At 41.0% G+C, this 20,597-nt stretch overlaps 1 protein-coding gene across 2 annotated transcripts in view; it reads right to left on the bottom strand.

Annotated features, from left to right (window-relative positions):
* Nucleotides 1–20,597, bottom strand: part of itpr2 (inositol 1,4,5-trisphosphate receptor, type 2) — a 60,667-nt gene that overhangs the window by 36,810 nt on the left and 3,260 nt on the right. For both annotated transcript variants that reach the window (XM_082542810.1, XM_082542809.1), the window contains exons 2-31: nucleotides 16,423–16,493; nucleotides 16,070–16,188; nucleotides 15,014–15,100; nucleotides 13,841–13,999; nucleotides 12,980–13,078; nucleotides 12,754–12,837; nucleotides 12,447–12,593; nucleotides 11,528–11,623; nucleotides 11,195–11,248; nucleotides 8,082–8,233; nucleotides 7,481–7,580; nucleotides 7,241–7,401; nucleotides 7,008–7,149; nucleotides 6,695–6,853; nucleotides 5,909–6,081; nucleotides 5,565–5,684; nucleotides 5,146–5,331; nucleotides 4,811–5,062; nucleotides 4,581–4,728; nucleotides 4,325–4,475; nucleotides 3,285–3,472; nucleotides 3,063–3,186; nucleotides 2,889–2,946; nucleotides 2,551–2,728; nucleotides 2,109–2,276; nucleotides 1,588–1,674; nucleotides 1,368–1,493; nucleotides 1,122–1,244; nucleotides 763–963; nucleotides 158–409 (exon numbers count right to left, since the gene is read on the bottom strand). In XM_082542810.1, the coding sequence (XP_082398936.1) occupies nucleotides 158–409; nucleotides 763–963; nucleotides 1,122–1,244; nucleotides 1,368–1,493; nucleotides 1,588–1,674; nucleotides 2,109–2,276; nucleotides 2,551–2,728; nucleotides 2,889–2,946; nucleotides 3,063–3,186; nucleotides 3,285–3,472; nucleotides 4,325–4,475; nucleotides 4,581–4,728; nucleotides 4,811–5,062; nucleotides 5,146–5,331; nucleotides 5,565–5,684; nucleotides 5,909–6,081; nucleotides 6,695–6,853; nucleotides 7,008–7,149; nucleotides 7,241–7,401; nucleotides 7,481–7,580; nucleotides 8,082–8,233; nucleotides 11,195–11,248; nucleotides 11,528–11,623; nucleotides 12,447–12,593; nucleotides 12,754–12,837; nucleotides 12,980–13,078; nucleotides 13,841–13,999; nucleotides 15,014–15,100; nucleotides 16,070–16,165 (4,071 nt within the window). In that variant the 5' untranslated portion in view covers nucleotides 16,166–16,188; nucleotides 16,423–16,493. The remainder of the gene's footprint in view (nucleotides 1–157; nucleotides 410–762; nucleotides 964–1,121; nucleotides 1,245–1,367; nucleotides 1,494–1,587; nucleotides 1,675–2,108; nucleotides 2,277–2,550; nucleotides 2,729–2,888; nucleotides 2,947–3,062; nucleotides 3,187–3,284; nucleotides 3,473–4,324; nucleotides 4,476–4,580; nucleotides 4,729–4,810; nucleotides 5,063–5,145; nucleotides 5,332–5,564; nucleotides 5,685–5,908; nucleotides 6,082–6,694; nucleotides 6,854–7,007; nucleotides 7,150–7,240; nucleotides 7,402–7,480; nucleotides 7,581–8,081; nucleotides 8,234–11,194; nucleotides 11,249–11,527; nucleotides 11,624–12,446; nucleotides 12,594–12,753; nucleotides 12,838–12,979; nucleotides 13,079–13,840; nucleotides 14,000–15,013; nucleotides 15,101–16,069; nucleotides 16,189–16,422; nucleotides 16,494–20,597) is intronic.

Below are 20,597 nucleotides of genomic sequence, written 5' to 3'. Positions count from 1 at the left end.
GAGAAATTAGAAAAAGCAATGTCCAATTAGTTTTTGAAGGCACACAGCACTGAAACATAACCAAAAATGTCTTTACAGAAGGATGGCGATATTATTTATCTTTACCCTACACCTCAATGTGTATTCTTATTGTGTCGTAAAACTATCTGGTCACTACCTCTGGTATGCAATTCACATCAGTGACAACTTTAACAATGTCATCCAGCGGCAGCAGGGAATTGCATTTCAGCTCAGTGTAGACGTTCTTTCCCTCGGTACAGGCAGCCAGCAGCTCCACGAGTGTGTTATGATACGCCAGAGCTCCATACTCATCGGCCCGCTCCCGCTCAGAGCCCATCATTTGCAACAACACCTGGAAAGACGAGCGGTCGTTGTAGAACACCAGCACGTCCTCACCAGCGTTCACCAGCTGGAAACGCAAACAGAGAACCCAAGAAGAAGAAAGGTTTAAGGAAGAGTCTCGCACACCGGCATTCATTTAAAAGTAAGCATCAAAAAAAGCCTTTCAATTTATAATTGATTCTTTGTGTAGTGCGCAAGTATTCTCATCTTCTCAAGTTCAGTGAAAACCAAACATGAAATGTTATGATTAGTAATAACAATCTGTCACATGTTAAATTTAAATAACCAGTTAGATGAGTGGCTGCAGTTATTAAGAAAAATACATGATAACTGATTTGGAGAACTTCCACATGAGTGTTTCCTGTTCATAAGATTATTTTTTCCCATTTTTCACACAAAAAACAAACAATAAAAACAAACCTCTGTCATGACTTTGTCCTGACATTTCTTTACATATTTTGTATCAGCCTTCACAATGGTTTGCAAAAACTTGAGGTACTGAACATGTCTTCCGTGCGTTTCGATGCAGTGGACAAAATGATGGACCACCCGCTCACTGATCTCATTGCACAGCTGGTAGTTGTTCATAAAGATGTGGCGCATCGTCTCAGCTTCCAGCAGCTGGAGAAAAGCAAAAGTTGTGAAGATGATAACGTTCACTTAAACGGCACACTGAATCATTCATCAAAAGAAACCATACGGCTGTCGCACTACTAGAAAGAGGACACCCAAAGGTATGCCAGCATGAGAAAAAGTGGAGCATAGTCATGTCTACACACCCCTGGAGTGAGGAAGAGGTTCAGCTGTTTATGTAGGAGAACTTGATTCTGATGGTTTCCTTTGCAAAAGTTTTGGAGAAATGTATGTGCCAGGGTCATGATGTCATTCATCTTGTCATCACTCTGTGAGAACATGGCACCGGGGAAATAAAAGATGATTAGAGAATCAGGAAGACATCCAGTAACTATGCTGCACACAGAGTGAAGCAGAAAATCATTGAACTGGCTGTTGTGTACACGGCTTACCTTCTCATAAGGGATCTGCAGCAGGTCCAGCACCACTGTATGAGCTCCCATGTTCTTCAGCAGCCTCTGCTGCTGCACGCGACTCTTCTTGTTGCCGTAACACAGCTTACTGAGCCGCAGCAGGATCTATAGATGAGACCCACAAATTTTTTTCTCAGATGCACAAGAGCCCAACAGACATTTTACAGGAACACACTTGAGATAAGGATGTGCAGCGCACCTCTTTTACTATTTTATAGTTGTTTGCCTTGTTACCGTCGATCTGAGGTTTACTTTCCCCATCCTGCACTGGGCTCAGAACAGCCTCCTGAGAGAGACATGAGACATGTGAAAACAGTTGTGCTCAATGTCCACTTTAAAACAGGTCTGTTTTTAATATGAAACAATCTTATCCCATCTCAGTGAGTTATTAAAGTGTGTTCAAAGACTTCCAGCACTCACGGAGATGCTCTAAAAATAACAGTAAAAATAAAAATTTGTCACACACAAGTGCCTAAATGCAGTTCCCTGTGAAGTCAGACATTTTTTACTAATTAAGCTAACAGAACAGTTGGACTTTTTCATTAGCTGTGAAGAAAAAACAACAATCATCGAAACCATTTACAGTGCAGAAGAATTACTGATGGCCCATTTAACACAAACAGTAATTTCTGAGAGAGCTGAAAATGTCATATCCAATTCTAAAACGTTACTTTTAGATGTTGCTTCTAGATGCTTTACTTTTAAATACGAGCACAGCACCTCAGTGTTTGGCTCTTTGGCCATCTTGGCAGCAAGTTCTTCACCGGTGTAGACTACACTCTTCTCCACCCACAGCTCTGACTTCTCAACGGTCAGACGCAGCTGGTCCAGATCCGACTTGATCTGCTTGTAGTTCTCTACATCCTGCTCTGACACGAGCAGCTGCACCTAAGACACACACGCGCACAATGAAGAGTCAGTCAGGGATATTCCTAAAATATGTATAACCAAAAGAAATTTCTATCTTCTAATAAGTCTCTGTGTACCACTTTGGAGTCAAACTGGCTCTGAGGCAGTTTTTTTTTCATCTGAGGAATCTCTTAGTGATGCATTTTAGAGCTGTTGGCTCTTTAGAGAACACTCCTCCTCCAAACTGATTACATCAACCAGTACTGAAAAAAATAATCGCTTAACTCAGAAAGTGCAACTGCTTTGTTGTTACCTGTTTGAAGGCCTCCAGCACCTCAGATCTCTGACTGAAGTGTTTAAAGAGGAGCTGCAGAGACCCAGATACCAGTGGGGGGTAATCTTGCATGATGAGATAGATCAGAACCCTCAAAAATGTCCGGCCATCCTCACCGTCCAGCTCCACCGCGCTCCACTCAGAGCTGAAGTCAGAGCTGTGCATATTTAAATTTTAATTTGCTTTATCTGAATGTTTGAAAGCATATTAAAAAACACTGGCATACATTTCCTGTCTGTCTCTACTGTCAATCTAATAAAGGCATAAATGCCCTAACAAATCATGCGGAGTCAATAAATAGGCACATGTTCACCTACCTTTCTACAAACATGCTCTCTGCTTTTTGTACAATCTCATCTATGTCAGGTTCACAAGCTGAAGACAAAAATAAAATGAAAGAAAAAGTGACGTGAGCAGACTGCAGTAATTAACACAGGATAATGTAATAAATAACTTTTCTGCATTTGCACGGTAAGAGAGGAAAGTCTCACGTGTTATTGGAGGCACATCGGCCAAAGACATCGAGCTGTCAGTTAAGGCCCTGTCCCCAAACGCTTTCTTGTAGATCGACAGTAAGTATGTGATCCTGTAATCCAACCTCACACTCAAGATGAACTGTCAGAAAAAAACAAAGTTCACAAAAAAAGTGTCAAGCACTGGAAAAAGAAAATGCAGCAGTGATGGTAAGCAGAACATATAGAAGTGCCACTGACTTGCAGGATCTCGATGATCTTTAGTTTTGTGTCCATCACCATCAAATCCTCATTTTCAGGCAGGAAGAGCACCTTCCCATAGCGTAGAGAAGGAGGAGAGTCAGGGAGGATGTGTGGCACACCTCGACTCATCACCATCTGAGTCATCATTTCACCAACACCGTGGATCGTTCGCAGGACATTGTTGCCTAAAGAAAATAAGATTTATACATGTCTCATTATGTGTTTGTGTGTGTCAAGTCAATTGAAGTTAGATTACGTTCATTAAAAGCTAGGAAAGTCAAGAGAAACAAAATGCTACACAGCTATGAAAAAGTATTTGCCTCTTCTTGATTTCTTAGTGTTTTCAGCATATTTGTCACATTTCACATCATAAAACTTTAAGCTATCCAAACCTACCTGCCCCATGTGAAAAAGTAATGAATAATAAATGAATTACTTTTTCACATATAGTCACATTAATGACAAATCATGAATCATGAATTAACTGTGATAAACCCCTTTTTTTTTTGGCAGGTATCGCAAACACTTGATTGCAGCTCTTGTTGCAAAGAGTGGCAAAACCAGTTATTAGGCTTAGGTGGCAATTGCTTTTTCACACAGGGCAGGTGGGTTTGGATATCTTTTTCTCCCCTCAGTTAATTAAAATCATAATTTAAAAACTGCATTTTCTATTTAAACTGGTTATCTTTGCGTGATTTTACAAGTTGTTTAAAATATAAGGGGTGACAGATATTCTGAAAACCTATGAAAAAAGGAAAGGGGCAAAAACTTTTTCACAGCATCGTAGATGACCCAGATGTTTCTCCAGCTGAAGAAAAGTTAATATATAGTTAGTGTTTTCATGTCATTAAACCTCAACACCATTTGTATCTACCAGTCTGTTCACCAATCTTAAAAGTTTTAATTTTTGTTTAAATTCTATCTGCATTGCATGAGCAGATCTGTCATTTCCTCTGTTCTCTGCATTTTTTAAATTTAGATTAAAAAAAAAATTCAAAGACACACATACAGTAATTTAAACACATAACTGCACTAACCGCCAGCCTCTGGGCCTTTGCTGAGCTTGTTCAAGGGGCTGGCCGGGTACTGGACAAAATCCAAGATGGACAGCAGAGTGCGCGTGAGGCGCAGCAACTCACTAAAGCTATAAAAACCAAAGTAAACCAGATTTCGAGCCAGGTTCACCACCTGAAAGAGAAATCAAACATGATCCATCATTAAAACAACCCAATAAAACCAGTAAATGAAAAAAAAAACATGCCAAAGTTATATCTGAAGTTTTGTTTATCCTACCTCCAATGTGAGTTCATTCTTAGCTTTTTCCTCAAAAGGATGAGCCTGGTTTAGCACATCCTTAAGATATTCTTCCACAAACTCCATAGTTGGAGCAAACTTCTTCTTCATTTCCTCCGTTGAGCTGTCAGTTGACTCATACTCAAACCTGTTGAAGCCATTAAAATCTACATGTAGTCACTCACAAATTGTACTTGTAAACACATATAACCCAACACGTAGATGCTCACTCATTAATGTTGATCTTGGAGGGGATCTCGGTCCAGAGGCGGGCATAGCGCACAGGAACCACGGACTCCTGTGGGTCACGATCCACATGCATATGCAACATGAGGCGGCAAAAGGAGGCTCTGAGGTTGTAGGGCAGGCAGTCGTCATACATGCACCGCAGGAGCAGATCCACAGATAGCTGACTGGAGATCTGGTTGATGGCTAGGTACTGTCGGTCTAGACACATTTTAGCAAACAGGTTTAACTGGTATCTGTGGAGTAGAAGAAGAAATTGTCAGAAAAAGGGGAAAATGGTTTCTGTGCACGCATTTGTGGAACTGAATGTTAAAGAGACCTGTAGTAGGTAATGATCTCGGCATCACACTTGTGGCTGGCCTTAGCATCCTGGGCCATGTGGCGGATGGATTTGCCATGAGGCTCCTTGTTGCTGTCGATCCAATAGAGCCAAACCTCCTCCTCCTCCCCCTCTTCTTGTATCAGAGAGGACTCCAGGTTGCTGGACTCTATGTTTGAGATTAGTCTTGGAAGGATAAAGGAGCGAGTGAGACATTAAGTAGTAGCTAGAAAAACTGCTCACTTTACACACTGATGTAGAGCTGCTGCTGCTGAAAATATACATTTCACAAGAGGTAGATGCTCTGGAGGAAACGGCAGTCTCGCACGCTGTGCAAAGGCATCACATATTGGAATTTTTTTTTTTTTTTTAATGGTTCGGGACATTTTAAAATATAACAATCACCAGGTGTGACTCACTTGGTCTGGATGAGGATATCTGCATTGGAAGGATTCAGCATGAATTTACAGATAAGCTCTTGTGTGATGGGGATGGCCGTCTTGTTGGACACACAAAGATCAGACAAATAGTCCAGAAATCTGTGCAAAGCAGAGCAGACATGAAATGCCGAGGTTTGTTCAAATATATATTTACATTTAAGATTAACCAGTATATATAAAAATAGAAGAAATAAAAGATATCAAGTAAGTAAGCAGCAGCTGGAAGAAAGATTTGAACTAATTTAACACTTTTCCAGCATTTTTTCCCTCCATGTAATTGTTCCCTGGGGTTGTCTAATATTTGGGAGGTCTGCTTGACTGACCTGGGTTCTCTGTTGCGCCTCAGCAGGTTGACAAAGGTCTCAATCTCTCTGGCTGTAATGTGTTTTTCCAGCAGCTTGCGGTTGTTGTGCACCAGTGCAGTGATCGTGTCTTCAGCCAGAATCTCATACCCGATCTGAGACTGCATGATTGTGAATTTTTTGGCTATATATTCCTGCATGAGGAAACAAACATGCGTTTATCAGCACTCGTAATGCAGAACGTGGTGAAATAAAAGTGTGTGTGTATATATATGTGTGTGGGTGAGACTCACCAAAGGACTTTTGTTTTATTAAAATAAATAATAATAAATAAAAAACTGGATTTGCAATAAAATTAAAGAAGGGAATGTTTTCATACATTTTGCTGTTTTGATCATCATAGCACAATTGTTGACTGAATGTTGCCATGTATTTTTTTTTTTTTTTGAGACCTACTACTTCGATTGCGACCATTAACACATCAGTTGGGGTCCCCAATAGATTTTTTCAGACCATCTGGCAGAATCTATACTGGTTTCAGTCAAAAGCCACCTCTATCCTTAGCTACCTCACATCTTATTGACACTGTTAATGACCCTGATGACAACTCAATGAAAACTCAATATCAGCTTGTATGGAGGCCAGGGAACAACTTTCCTGGCCTGAAAAAAAATAAAAAATAAAAAATAAATCAACAAAGTGCCAGAGACTTTGTTGCTCCATGATTTTATTATTTTATTATTTTCCCCGCACTGGTTAGCTGATCAAACCCAAAAACAGCAACTTATATACAGCATGACAACATACCTGGTTCTTGCGATAGTCCTGTTGGGAGTGGCGTAGGATCCTGTAGCACAGGCTGAACATATACTTGTAGTGAGCATAGCGCTGGTCTCCCAGTTCCTCCAACCTTAGCATTGGCCCGTCGCCACTATCTGTAAATGAAGCCTTCAGGATGCCAAATATCTAGACAAGCAAAAACCACAATGCACTGATAAAGAACGGAACACAAAATGTTTTTATTGTAATTTAGCTGTATCATTCGTTGCAGTAGACTTTTGCACCGGGGCCTTTTTTAATACTTAGTACCAATCAGCACCTGTGTTTACATATTCCTGACCTGGGCAAGGATGTTTTGTTCCCGCATGAGTTTCTGCCGCTCCCGGTTGGGCGTGGATGTGACCACAGACAGAACGTCCTCTCCGTTGTTGGGCACCACACACACAAAGTAAACCAGGTCCTCCAAAAGCTTAGTCACAAACCTGAAATATGCGCGAATGAAATATTACATCAGAACATGAAGTACGCACATCATCTGGTGTTACGTGTGTCGCGGTGCTTGCTTTTCTATACCTCCTCTCATTTTGAGTAATACTGGCGTTGAAACACTTCTTCACAGTGGACTCCAAGACTTTGTTTGCATCATTAGCAAAGTCCAAGTCTCTGACCTCTGATAGGGGAACAGACACAATGGCGAACGCTTCTTTGTCCTCTTTAGTAGAACAGGTGCCAATCTATTGTGACAGCCAAAAAAATATGTTAAGTAATCTATCCAGGGTTAGTGCGAGTGTGTGAGTGTGGCCATATTCAGACCTTGAGCATAACTGGACGCTCCTCATCTGCATCAATGGGGACGTTGGTGCTGGTCACCCAGGTGTTGGTGCACAGGTGTCTAAGTCTTACATAGGAGTTTCTGAGGAAGGACAATTTATTCACAGCATGAATGTCAGTTAATTATTTATCTGCGGTAAAATAATTAAAAGTGATCCATCCAGTAAAGTCAATTAACCTACATCCATTCTTAAATTGTTATTTTTAGCAGCAGCAAGACTTTGGGATACTGAAAGTCACAAATTCCCATTACAAAGCTAAAATTTCTGTTTTTTAACAGCTATTCCAACTTTTACTCCAATGGTTTGTGATTGATTTTTTTTTTTACAATTTACAGACATTAACCTAGAATGTGTTCCACTTATTGTGAACTGGAATAACCTTTAATAACGCTGTTTTACTCCATCCCCCATGAGTCACTATAATTATTACTAACAACAAAATTTAAGTAATCTCAAGAAAAAGGGTCAGAAGTTAAAATTAGAAATGGAAGATTTTCTGACATGAGCTACTGTGAGCCTCCTGTGGAAGTTAAAGCTGTGACCTATTTTCTTTAGCGTTGCCTCGCGTGGGAATAACTGACCTGGGCACGAGACAGTCGGCACGCTGCAGAGTGGTGGCATCCAGCTCAAACAGAGATGAAATGTCATTCCCATGAGGAACAGAAACCAAGGTGAAAGCAATCCTTTCTGCTGCTTGATTCTTCTTCTTCGAGTACACAATATCGGTCTCATTCTGAAGCGTACACACGCACATACACACCCACAAAAACAAAGGAAGTAAACATTTGTGTGTGCAGTTTAAAAGCTTATATGGCACAGGCAAGTTACTCGTCAGTCAGAGTCTGTTTCAACTATCAGACTCAACACAGCACAGCAAGCGCAGAGTCGATGCTGGTTTAACTTGAGAAAAAAAAGAATCTCTCTGCAGAGCTCGGCTACGCAAATGGGTCAATTGAAGAAAGTCGTACAGAGTGCAACTCATTAATACACAGGTTAACGGGGTTATTGTGCAAATTATCCTCCTGAACCACTGCATCAAAATGCTTATTTTTGTTGCTCAAACGTCTAAAAGTCAAAAGAAAATTGACTGAAAAGTTTTAAACTTTTAGTGACTCAAATTGTTCAAGTTTTTTTGGTTTGCTTGTTTTTTGGGTTAATGCTAGTTCCAGCTACTCATGATTGCTTTTAAATACAGCATGTAATATTGCATACATACAGTGGAGTTGCACAGGAAAGAAAAACTGTTTTTTTATGACATTATACACAAAGTAATTAACAGGCTAACAGGCTCTGGATCGGACTGGTAACTCTCAAGTGTATTGAGTGACTTCATGTATGTAAATCACGATGTTCTCCAAAAGTTGATTTTGTTCATCTGGACGTAGCGTTTTGTGGGAGAAAAGTTTCGTCACTCATCCAAGTGACTTCTTCAGTCTCAGCTGACTGCAGGTTTCCCCAAATCTTATAAACAGTACATTTGCACAATGACTGAAACCAGCCCACTGAAGGAACAATGGGCTGGGAGGTCAGTTCCTTAATCTGAAGAAGTCACTTGGATGAGTGACGAAACGTTTCTCCCACAAAACGCTACGTCCGGATGAACTGAATCAACTTTTGGAGATTTACCTACCTGGATGATTGAGCATGCATCAAATCACAATGTTATTTTTATCCTGCTTTCCTGCACTTTCCTATTTTTTCTACACTTCACTACCATTCAAAGTCATTATCTTTAACTACTACTTCTTTCAGTTGCTCCTTTTTTAGGGGTCGCCACAGTGGATCATTTGCCTCCATATCACAACATCTCTAGCATCCTCCTCTGTTACACCAACCCTTTGCATGTCTTGCTTCACTACATCCATGAACCTCCTCTTTTCCTCTTGCCTGGCAGCTCCATATTCATCTCAGCGTCACCTCTGTAACCAGACCCGCCCCTCCAAAATACTAATTTCTAATCCTCTTACTCCCGTTCATCACCAGAGGAAAAAATCTTAGCATTTTTAAGTCTACTACCTCATGCTCAGCCTCCTGTTTTTTTGTTAGTGTCACATCTCTAAGTCATACATCATAGCAGGTCTCACTATATGTTGAAAACCTTCCCTTTCACTATCCTTCTGTCACAAATCTCCCTGTACACTTATTTCCACCTTTTCACCCTCCTCCGCACCCTCTTCTTCACCTCTCTTGTTCGCTGTAATTTCAGGAATTTAAACTAATCCACCTTCACTACTTCCACTCCTCAAATCTTTATCATTCCCTTATCTCCCCCCATCTCATTCACACCCATGTGTTTCATTCCTCTTCTCGCCAGTGCATTCCTCCACCTGCTACATACTCCGACTGCAGCTCACGTCCTCTGCAAACATAGTTCACTGGGAACTTAAATTAAACGAAAACCTAAAGTGCGAGTGCAAAAAAGGTAGTCTGGTTTTGTGAAAATAGCGATGAGAAAAAACAAATCAATGACAGTAATTCAGATTATTTCAATAAAAAAAATCTTCTTTTCTGTAGCTGCACTCAAAAAAACTTCGGATTACAAGATTAAACAGAAAGTTTGATTCAAGCGTTTCGTTGACTCTACAATTTTTCCACCCATGTAAAAACTTTTGATTGATCTGATAAACAGTTTAGCACTGAAGGCAGTAAAAAACTTTTTGTTGTTCTCCTCATGTGCAATCTAGCAAATCTACCAACATCCCAAGGCAATAATTCAAATTGTACTCGCATACCCAATGGAAAAAAGATCCAGTACATCCGGCTGCACAGTAAATATTCAGCCACGCTGAAATAAAATTGTAAGTATTGGCTCTGCACTGACATACCTAGTGTCAAGTTGTTGTGTTTTTCCATGCATACACCTAAATAAGACCTAATGTTGATTAATTGAGTACAAATTACACCGAAAACACAAAGAGCCGGGACTTCTCCGTGTGTTGTGTCAGACACTGCAGTACTTAGGCTCCTAAAGAGCGCAGATACTGCAGATAATGGTGAGGGTTAATTTCTCCCACTGTTCTCTGCATGTCAATGGGAAGCTCCCCGGAGCTGCCTCCATGCCTCAGCTTCTCCATCCTCCCACTCTCCTCCTCCCCTCCTCCACCTCCCCCTCCGCTCTGCTAGTGACTCACCCCACCAGCTTAGCACAGCCGAGTGGAGCAGAGCAGACAGCACGTCTGCCTCCCCTCCATCCCCTCTCGCAGGGCACCCCCACACACCCAGACGTTATGTAAGGAGCCCCCCGTGTGTCTGAAATTCAGCATGTGCATGAGAAAGTGTGCGAGACTGAGAGAGTTGGTGTGCATGCTCCTTGCATTGCCAGAATACAAATGTGCAAGCTCGCTAAGAGCTGAAAGAAATGTCTAGATATAGATTTGGAGTTTGGCAGAGTTTGTGTGTGTGCGAGAGAGAAAGAGAGAAAGGAACTGGTGGTATTGCATAACCAAATAATGGGGAGACAGAGAAGTTTGAAGTTGCAACGCATTTACCTTAAAAACACAGTTTGAAGTTTCTCTCGTGTTAATTAACTCGTCTTATTTCAGTTGAATTTAGAAAAAAGAACAAGAATTAAACATGCTCTAAAATTCATTAATACTGACAGTGCCTTAGTATTAAGAATATATAAGCAAAATTAAAGTAAGCCACAGTCTGATGTCAAGGGGGTGTGATAATACATGTAAATCAGCTTGTTTACCTGATTCACATCTCCTTTGGTCTCCACAGTTTTGGGTATGAATTCAGGGTTTACCTGCAGAGAGACGATGACCCGTCAGTGGCCTCAGATCTAGAAAGCTCTGATGACAGAGTCATTATCATCATCAACACCTAAAACAATCTATTCAACAGCAACGCACGGGTGATAGTGGGCATAACAATGGGAACACTGCCACCTACAGCACATCATCTAAAATCCTCTTCAGCTGTGCTCACTCAAAACTGAAAAGCAGGTGCACTCAGCTTGAACAATAAACACCATATGATTATTAATGTCAGCTGATTTTTAAAAGCAGGTAACATAAAAAAAAACCTCAGCTGCCAGGTAATTTCCAGTCGCCAGGTGTTTGAAGCGGAAGAGACTGTTCCACTGTCCAGCTCCGCTCCGACAGGGGTCATAGTGCACAACCTGACATAAGGACACAAAATAAGAAGCTTTAGTTGTTTTTTTTTTAATCAGAGATTAGCATGTTTTCAACAGTATCACTCCAAAGAATGTATTTCAGTGTCCAGCAGTTGAGAGGAGCTTTAATTATCTTGCTCACAGCTTGTATGTGAATTAGAGTACTGCACATATATTTAGACATATATCTGCACATTTAAAAAAAAAAAAAAAAAAAAAGACAGCTGGTGTAAAAGCATTGAGATTAATTCGCTGAATGTAACACCGTGCGGTTACATGACCTGGAAGATTATGAACTAAAAGTCACACTGGCATAAATGCCTTGATTTTAAAGCTTTTGGTACGCCAACATCATTTTGCACCGCAGTATCAGAATGAGTCAGCGTCATCTCTTACACACTGGCAAGAACACAAGAATATTTTGTTTTCCGCAGACTGTTGCAACAACATGTCAGACACTGATACAGTAAGAGAAGTACATCCTGGCACAAACAGAGGGACAACAGGAACTTCAACTAACTGCAAGCTGATAAAGAGGAACATGCAGCACAACAGACGGGTTTATACAGAACTAAAGACGAGCACATGTCTTACATAAAGGGGAAATAATGTCATAAAGTCATGATTGAATGATCTTTTTTCATGGCAATTTTAATATCTGCTTATCCAAATTGTGCTGAGCACAGTTTACAAGTCAGGATTTTACTCTGTTAAAGCCGTGCCTGGCAGTTACTTAGAAGGAGAAACTGCCCCCTGAACGCCAAGTTACCCCGGGGCTGAATTCACCAAACATACTACGGTCACATCTTCAGTCTGTTCTATGCTTTACCTCAATCTCCCACAGAGCCTTGGAGCTGGTAGCAGAGGTGGCAGACTGCCGCAGTGTGGTCCTGAGAAAAACGTACTGATGATCCTTGTACTCGTCACAGGTTAGAAACTTCTCCTGCTCAGCATGAAACAACCTCACAACGTCTCCCTGACAGAGGACAGCAAACAAAAACATGAGTGCTACATAGCAGAAAACTGCATGTTACACATTTTAAGACGCATATAATGAATGTGGTTCCATTAAAAATAATGGCTAACAAGAATATAAAGAAAGAGGGGAGGAGACGGGGGAGAAAAAAAAAGCATACTCCTTTTAGGACATCGTCCCTGTAGTCACTAAACTTCATGAACAAGGTGACTTTCCAGCTGGTGTTGCAGTTAACAGCATTGACCTAGGGCATGCACACAAGTAGAAGACAATCGGATAAATAAGAGTCATCTGCCGAAATCACTATGATGATATAGTAATAATGTGACATCCTCCTTTTAATACCCCGGTGCTGATGAAAAACAATCCAAGTGCACTAGTCTCACCTCTTTGCAGCCAAGGTTATCCAAAAGCTCAATGTTACTGGCGTGAAGCGGCTGTCCGGCGTTCACTGGCATCAGCACCACTTTGTCTCCAACCACCACCTTGAAACCAATAGAACAGTCAAATTACAAAAAGAGACCCTGTTTTGTCAATTTCTTGCAGTTTTCCAATAGCTTAACAGGAAAGTAAGAATGCATCCATGCAAAGGGTTTTTCAAACATCCCCATTTTTTTTTCTGGTCAAGGGTGCAGCAGCAAAACAGGCTGGGCTTCACTTGAGAGAGTGGTCGAGCCGTTCACAGCAAACAGATTTATTCATACCATGGCCAGAGGATGTGAATGCAGCATTCAAAAGACACGAGGACTTAAAAGTGCACTTCCCTTTGCTTACTTAACACATGCTTTCTAGTCCATAAAATAGAAAGCTGTAACAGACTCTACACGGTCAACTGTTTCTCCTCTTAAGCATCCACACACAAGCACGCTGTGGTATCAGAAACAGGTGGCCTGTGCTGTTCTGGAGTATTTGACAATATTTCAGCAGTGGCAAACAGCAGATAAAAAGCAAACCAGCTGACTAGATTTTTAACCTCAACCTGACAGTCTACGTGCATTCGAAATGGTGTTGCATCCATGCTTTTCCACAGTATTTTGTGTCAGACCTAACACATGTACACACATCATGCACAATCAGAAGCAATACCTTTAACCATAGGATGCTAAAGCCAAAGGAGAAGGACAAAATCAGAAATGTTACTTGAACAGGACAAACAATGAACTGACAGTCTAGACAGAGGGAATGTCAAGGTTTTGTACAGTACTTCATGTCTACAAAGAGCTGATGCCAAGGAGACAGAAACCTACATTGTCTCCTTCGCTGCGGAGCTTCCAGAAGGGCTGAATATAGAACCAGGAGCCCTCATTTCCAGCCGGGTCCAAAGAAACCCGCATGGCATTCTTCTCAAGCAAAGCAGGGAGTCGCTTATTCACCGTCAGGTACTTATTACTCTTTATGTGCAGGAGCTGAGACAGAAAAATTAGGCAGTTTAGACACTGGGAGAGCAGTGGAGGAGGATGTATTCAGAGGGGGGGGGGGGGAATGAGTGTGAAGAAAAAAGTCCTGCTTTGAAAATGTTCCCAAGTAAACGTAGGCAGGGATATGCAGTGAAATGGTCTCAAGGTTTGCATCATAGTTACACAGAGAAAATGCTTCTTATGTTCAACCAGCAGCTGACTAAAACAACATAAACACAACATAAAAAATGTATGTAAAAATTATTCATATGATTCAGAAGAAAGAAAAACCCAGAAAATGCTAAAACCATGAAATATTTAACATTTTTGCTCAACAAATCTAAGTTATAATCTGAATAATCATCTGGCAAAATGTGTATACTGCAGGTGCAATTTCTGATGATGCTTCAGAGAACAGTGCTGCTTTAGGTCTGCCATCTCGTCTTTTTGTCCTCCACCCTGCACACCACGCTGATATTAGATTCAACTAAAGAAAAGTGGACAAATGATGTGTTTTTGAGAGCCTGCAAGTAACAAGGTGCCTTCATAGGTCTGTGTGTGTTAACAATAAGCAAAAACATTCCTCTGAAAATGCTCAGGTACAAGGACTGGACTGAATGAGCCATCCGCTCATTTGTAGGATACACGAGCTACTCCACTATGTTATTTAATTTGACTTCATTTGGAGACATTTCCTGAATTCACTGAACAAACGAGGTTCTAAATTAGCCCGTGCTTTGAGTCAATACAGACAAATTGCTTATCCATAAGGCGAGTTAACTAAGGTAAGGGAACAATGGCCGGTACCTTTCACAACAGCAGTTAAATGTGTGGTTTCCCAATCCAACCATGCAGGCAAGAGTTCAGCAATGAGTGAAATCAAATACCAGCATTGTTTTTTAGAAAGCTGCCTGAGGTGTCAGGGGTTAGATGACAGTAACAGAAGCTGGGTAAACAATAAAACAAAAGGTAGGCTCAGCACACAACAGAGTGTAACACCATAGTTTAAGAGATTATCTCTACCTGGATAACACTGCTGTACTTGACAACTTCTCCAAGAAGTTTCTTGTTCTCTGAATCGTTCTGCTTCTGCTCCAGTTCTGCTGCATGCTGCGTAACGAAGCAGACGATTGTTAAAAAGGTATTACATACACATCCTTCCTCATTCCACATTTTGTTTACAAACGGAAAGGTTGTCCACACAAGATCAACGACCAACCCTACGCTACCATTTTTTAAAAAAATATGCTGGATGGTCATAATAAACTGAAGTATGCTCTCTTAACCTCTCTGCTCTGCTTCGTGTGTCACTGGTCAAGCAGAGGAGACCCCCGCGGTGAATCAGAGAGCAACGGAAAGAAAATAGTTCAACTGACAGCAAAACACAGTAGAGGCTCTCACGCTGAGGTCTAAAGAAAAATTGTATTTTACAGTTAAATTAGCAAAGTGATGTTAAACTCAATAATGATGTTGGCTTACTCATAACACATTGCGTCTTATCCTCACGTTGACAAATAAAGCTTAATAATTTAACACTCGGAGTCCAGATATCTGTACTAGATGGAAAAACTGGATTGGTGCATCCCTGATTTAAACTGTAATTAGGCATAAATTCATGCATAATTGCTTCCCGATTGTCATTTGAGCTCATGTGCCCAACGGCGGTTCAGAGTACCCGGTCTTCTCGGCGTCCCTGGTTTGAGTTCTTGAAAGTACCCCTGCTGAGGGACTTCATTGCTTACATGGGCAACAACAGTGTGACCTAGAGGGCTGTGACTGGGAGGGGCGGCCTGTCCACTATAAACCCAATTAGTGTTTTCTGCTACAAACAGTCTGTCCACAGCAAACTCCATGTTCAAGAACAACAGGGTTTATAAGCGCACTTGGTACAAGGACATCCTAGGTCACACTCTGGTCAGGTTTTGTAATCATATCATTACATCTGTGGCCATGTTTCTTCTGTCTGTTCTCTGCTAATAGCCCCATTACAAGCAGAAAGAAAACAACTGCATACAAGTTAAAAAGTTCTGTAGAACTTTTAAGGCTTTGAAATGCTCATAAAATTAAAAATCCTCATACCTGTAACTTTTTAAAGAGTTCTCCTTGTGTGTTGTTGTTTCCTTGTTTCCCTTGTTTTGCCTTCCAGAACTGTTTCTGGGCCGAGTATCTGTTCATGGGACATACCTTGAAGAGGCAATCTGCAGAAGAGAAAAAAAGAAAAAGCAGTGAGGCTCACAGGACTCACCTGAGCCAGATAAAATGACACTCTAGCGTCTACATGTAGAGCTTGAAGCCTTGAAGTCATTTCAACACATCAAAGCTTATTTGTAACCCATAATGCAGTCTCAGAAAAGTCCAAGTTCACGTGTGTGCCCGCCCATGTGTGTGTGTGTATGACCAGAAACCAGTGTGACCAGTAAAATCCTACACACCTCTGAACTTTTTGGGTGGGTTGTTCAGGTCTCCAGCTTCAGGCTGGACAACACACCTATCATCGACAAGCCTGCAGAGAAGGACAAACATGAAATTGCATCAACATGATTACTATAGGTGTGTTATTACGGACTTAAACTCCTTTGAGAGCATTTTAATAAGCAGTAAACCACTCTATTATTGTGAGTGTGATATACTATAAGGTATATCACACTCACATGCAAATACATAAGGCAGAATCTCAAACTACAAATAATACCATGATTCGAATAGACAGTTTATAGCACTCCATGGGAAGAAAAGCTTTACTGTCTCTCTTCTCCATCACATCCATTTAATCCAAGGCAGTCCCAGTATCTGGATGTGTTTCTGGGTGGGGTTCATCCACGTTGGCAGTGCTTTGATCTCTGCTTTCCTGACCAACATAGGTAATGTGGTGTTGTGCTGAGATAAAAGAACTAGAATAAACTGACGTCAAAGTTTCTATGACTTTTACATGGGTCCGATTAAAACTGTAAAATAAATAGTGTCAGGATAATTTAAAATAAAGCTGTGAGACTGCACATTGAATTGGTCACGGAAGATCAGGCCTCTCTGTGAAGTCTTTTGTAGCTCATAAAGTGCACACTGAGCCACCTCCACCTGGGGAAACCATGTGGTTTCTGTTCAGAGTGGATGAGGGGGCTTTCAATAGGTGTCATCCAGTTAACTGTCTTGTTCCCCCATATCCTCGCCTTTTATTTGCCACACACTAGACACGTTTCACTGAAAGGGTTAAGGGACACAGCAGGTCAGCAAAACTCGCCTTTCTGACACATCTGACGAGCACAGAGTTAAAGCTATGAAGTTGATGATGGCTGATAACTAAGGAAACAGAACCCAGTTCAGATTGAAAAAAAAGTATTAAGGAAAGAACAATTATAAGAATGCACATTCATCAACAGCCATTTAAAGTTATCTGATGCCATGAAGTGTATTCATTATGTACTATGGTGTCCTAAACTGGTTTAAATTGGTCCAGAAGCAGATCTTTGGCAGGCAAAAGCAGTGGTCCCTTTTATTAAAAGTGTCCTTCTGCACACATCGTCTTTAAACTGCAAAATTTGGGCAACCTTTGTTAGCAGCCAGCACAGAGAGAGCTGAGGCTGAAGGTGCTTGTAAAAACCTTAATGGCTAAGAGCCCATTATTGAATCGGTGGGAAAAAAGCAAGCAGCGACAGAAAAAGAGCATCATTAAATAATGAAGGCTTATAACATTTCAGTGATTGTGGAGTTACAGGTTTTTCTTTTATGACTAAAATGCAACTTTAAGTTCCAGCTGTGAATTTCTTTGCCTCTTGTTGTGTACATAACATAACTGTTGTGTACATAACTCTGATATTTGATCTTACCAAACTACTGAACTAGTTACTTTATCTAAATCCGTATCCTGCCCATTGTTTGTTTTTATATATAGTGCCTTAAAACTATAAAGTGAAATTCCATTTCTTGCTGGGCAAAGGCACCAGAACATTCTGCAGAAGCAAAACTGAGACATGTGGAGAAAAAGGCCCTTTTGAGGCAAGAAGAATTCATGTAAAGTAAGCCTGTAAGGGAAATTATCACACTACCAAAGATGGTTTTTTTGCAGTATTTGTAGCATGCATACAGCTTTCACTTTCCCCGAAGAGAAATGCTAGCATTTTTTCTGCAGGCAATGACACCAGCTAATGAATTTCTAAAGACTCCATAATCATCCCATTCCATTTATCTCCTCTGCACCACATTTTGAGTTGCACAAGTGCATCCATTCATTCCGTCCGGTGGGGAGAAACATAATGCAATGCACAATTCCTCCAATTCATACAAAGCTGGCAGCTTTGCTAAAGAGAGCTGAGCCATTTCCCTTTTTAAGTCACGGCAGTCAATCAGTCAATCTACAGGCTGTGTATTGCTTCCTTCAACACTGTATCAAAGTTACAGCTAAATGAGAAACAATAGAGCCCAACAGGAAGAATTATCACAAGGCTAACTGGCTAAAGAGAAGGGCTCTCTGGGAAAGCTCATAAATAAGGAGGGCCGCAGAGAGCTGGGCGTTAGTACAAACAGAAAGACTCTGACAGTGCCTGACACTCTGTAACCAAGTTAAACATGAACCAAAGATAAATCTAGCAGGCTGGACACAGGGGAGCTAATTATAGCTATTGCCTGTGTTTAGTCGACTGAGAAAATAAGACAGACAAAAAAACGAAATAGAGAGCATGTAATGCAAAGCAGCAAGTCTATGTAACTGCTGTTAAATGTTTTAAAGAACAGCGACGGGAAACAGAACAATGACTCATCTGCAAGAAAAGTGGATGCATGTGAACAATTTCAACACGAATGCATGTTTCAACTTGCTGATACCACGGTACTCTAAATGAGTCACACACATACTGATTAAACAGACTCTTCCAATGAATTCACTTTTGGTAAAAAGGTATGAATGTGAAAATGTTTGGGTTTTTTGGTGTTGCATCTATGCATCAGTTTCTACTGTTAGTTGCAACAAACTGGACTGATTGTTACGACACATTAAAATATGGGAAATCTGCCAGTTAAACTGCAAGACTTAAAAGGTCAGGTTGGTGATGTCACTTGGAGGTTAGCCAGCTTTTGAGAGTTTGCAATGACAGGTGTGGAACTAACAGATTTGATGTTATTTTATGCAAACATGGACACGGTTGGGTAGATCAGGTTTAATTGCATTGACATTGGTTGCAGCTCTGGGAGGATCTTGAAGGCTCTTTGCTTTACTTGCTGCTTCTCTTTGGGCCTGAGTGAGCTCTGGCACAGCAGCGTCCTTGATAAAATTCTCAGGGCACCAGTCAAACTACGTGAGCTATTGAAAGCACCTTGGTGGTTCAGCTACCCAATTTCGCTGTGCAAGAAACTGCACAATGACAATATAAAGCTCTAAGTCTCTAAGTCTCTAAGAAAGGCTGATAAGAATTTAATTATTTTCCCTTTGCAACAATAGCAGGCGTGAACAATCGTTGCTGTGCACTTTTGCTTTTTTGAAACTTACAGCCTCTGTGTACCATGTAGGGTGCCGTCACTTCGATTTGCATTACCACACGCCTTAACAGTTATGGGAGCTTTTCATTTAAAAGTAAAATATCGCAGCTTAGTTCACACCAGCAGATAAGTCAGGAAACAGCATTGCATTCAAGGGTTACACACAGTTCGGCATCTATTTGCTCCAAAACTCTACAGATTATTTGAGCATCTGATGTGAGGTACCTGTTGGCAGGAATGACTTAAAGCAGGACAAAGGAGAGAGAACAAGAGTTGGGGAAAAGGAGAGAACATGGGTGGGGCAGAGCCATTCCTCAGGGCCAATCAGTGTTTCCACACTCGTTCAGCAGGCTCAGAGGCCAGAGTGTAACCCGGAACCACCGAGGCATTTCACCTTGCACTGAAGCTCTCAGCTCATGAGGGGCGACAACCAAACAAACTGTGTGTGCAGCTTCTTCTTTTTCTGCACTGCTTTCCAAAGAAAAGCTGTTTTATTTTCACCAAGTAAAACTGATAAGTAATCTACTGAGTGCAAGTGCTACAACATAGGAAGGAGTCAAAACCAATGGTTTCCTCATTTAAAAAAAATTATCCTGAATATCATTATAATGACACAATAAACACCAATAAATTAACAATAAATGACAAGAGCAAACGGGAATCAGTGAAAAGGTTTTAAATATCTAATATGACTTTAGAACGTTTTTCTTCTTTTTAGCCCCCACATTCACCTTGCACCCTCTCATGTTTATCTTGCAATCCACCAGATTCGTTTTCAATCTGTACATGGACTGCAAAGAGATGACTTCAAAGCATGTGCAACATATAGAGCACACTCATTCCTTCACCTAAACAGGAAGAGTCTAGTCCTTTATTTAAGTGAACACTATAAATATTTGAACATCATCCAAATAAGAGGTAGCCTAGAGCTTCACTCGGTGTCAATTTATTTTGTTAGACGTGGTCTATTTAACAGGAGGAGTGGCATTCAGGGTCATTGGACATTTCTTATCTTAACGTCAAATGAATGAACAACTACTCTTCCCTCAATCTGGTCACCCTGACACCTCCTCGTGCCTCTCTCTGGGCCCCTGAACCATATGTTGGTGACCACAGTAACAAGAATCCGCTCGCAGCC

This window comes from Aulonocara stuartgranti (genome assembly GCF_965226115.1).
Source record: "Aulonocara stuartgranti genome assembly, chromosome: 7".
In the NCBI taxonomy this organism is placed as follows: domain Eukaryota; kingdom Metazoa; phylum Chordata; class Actinopteri; order Cichliformes; family Cichlidae; genus Aulonocara; species Aulonocara stuartgranti.
Note: the sequence above shows the minus strand (reverse complement) of the source record. Positions and strands in the feature narration are given on the sequence as shown.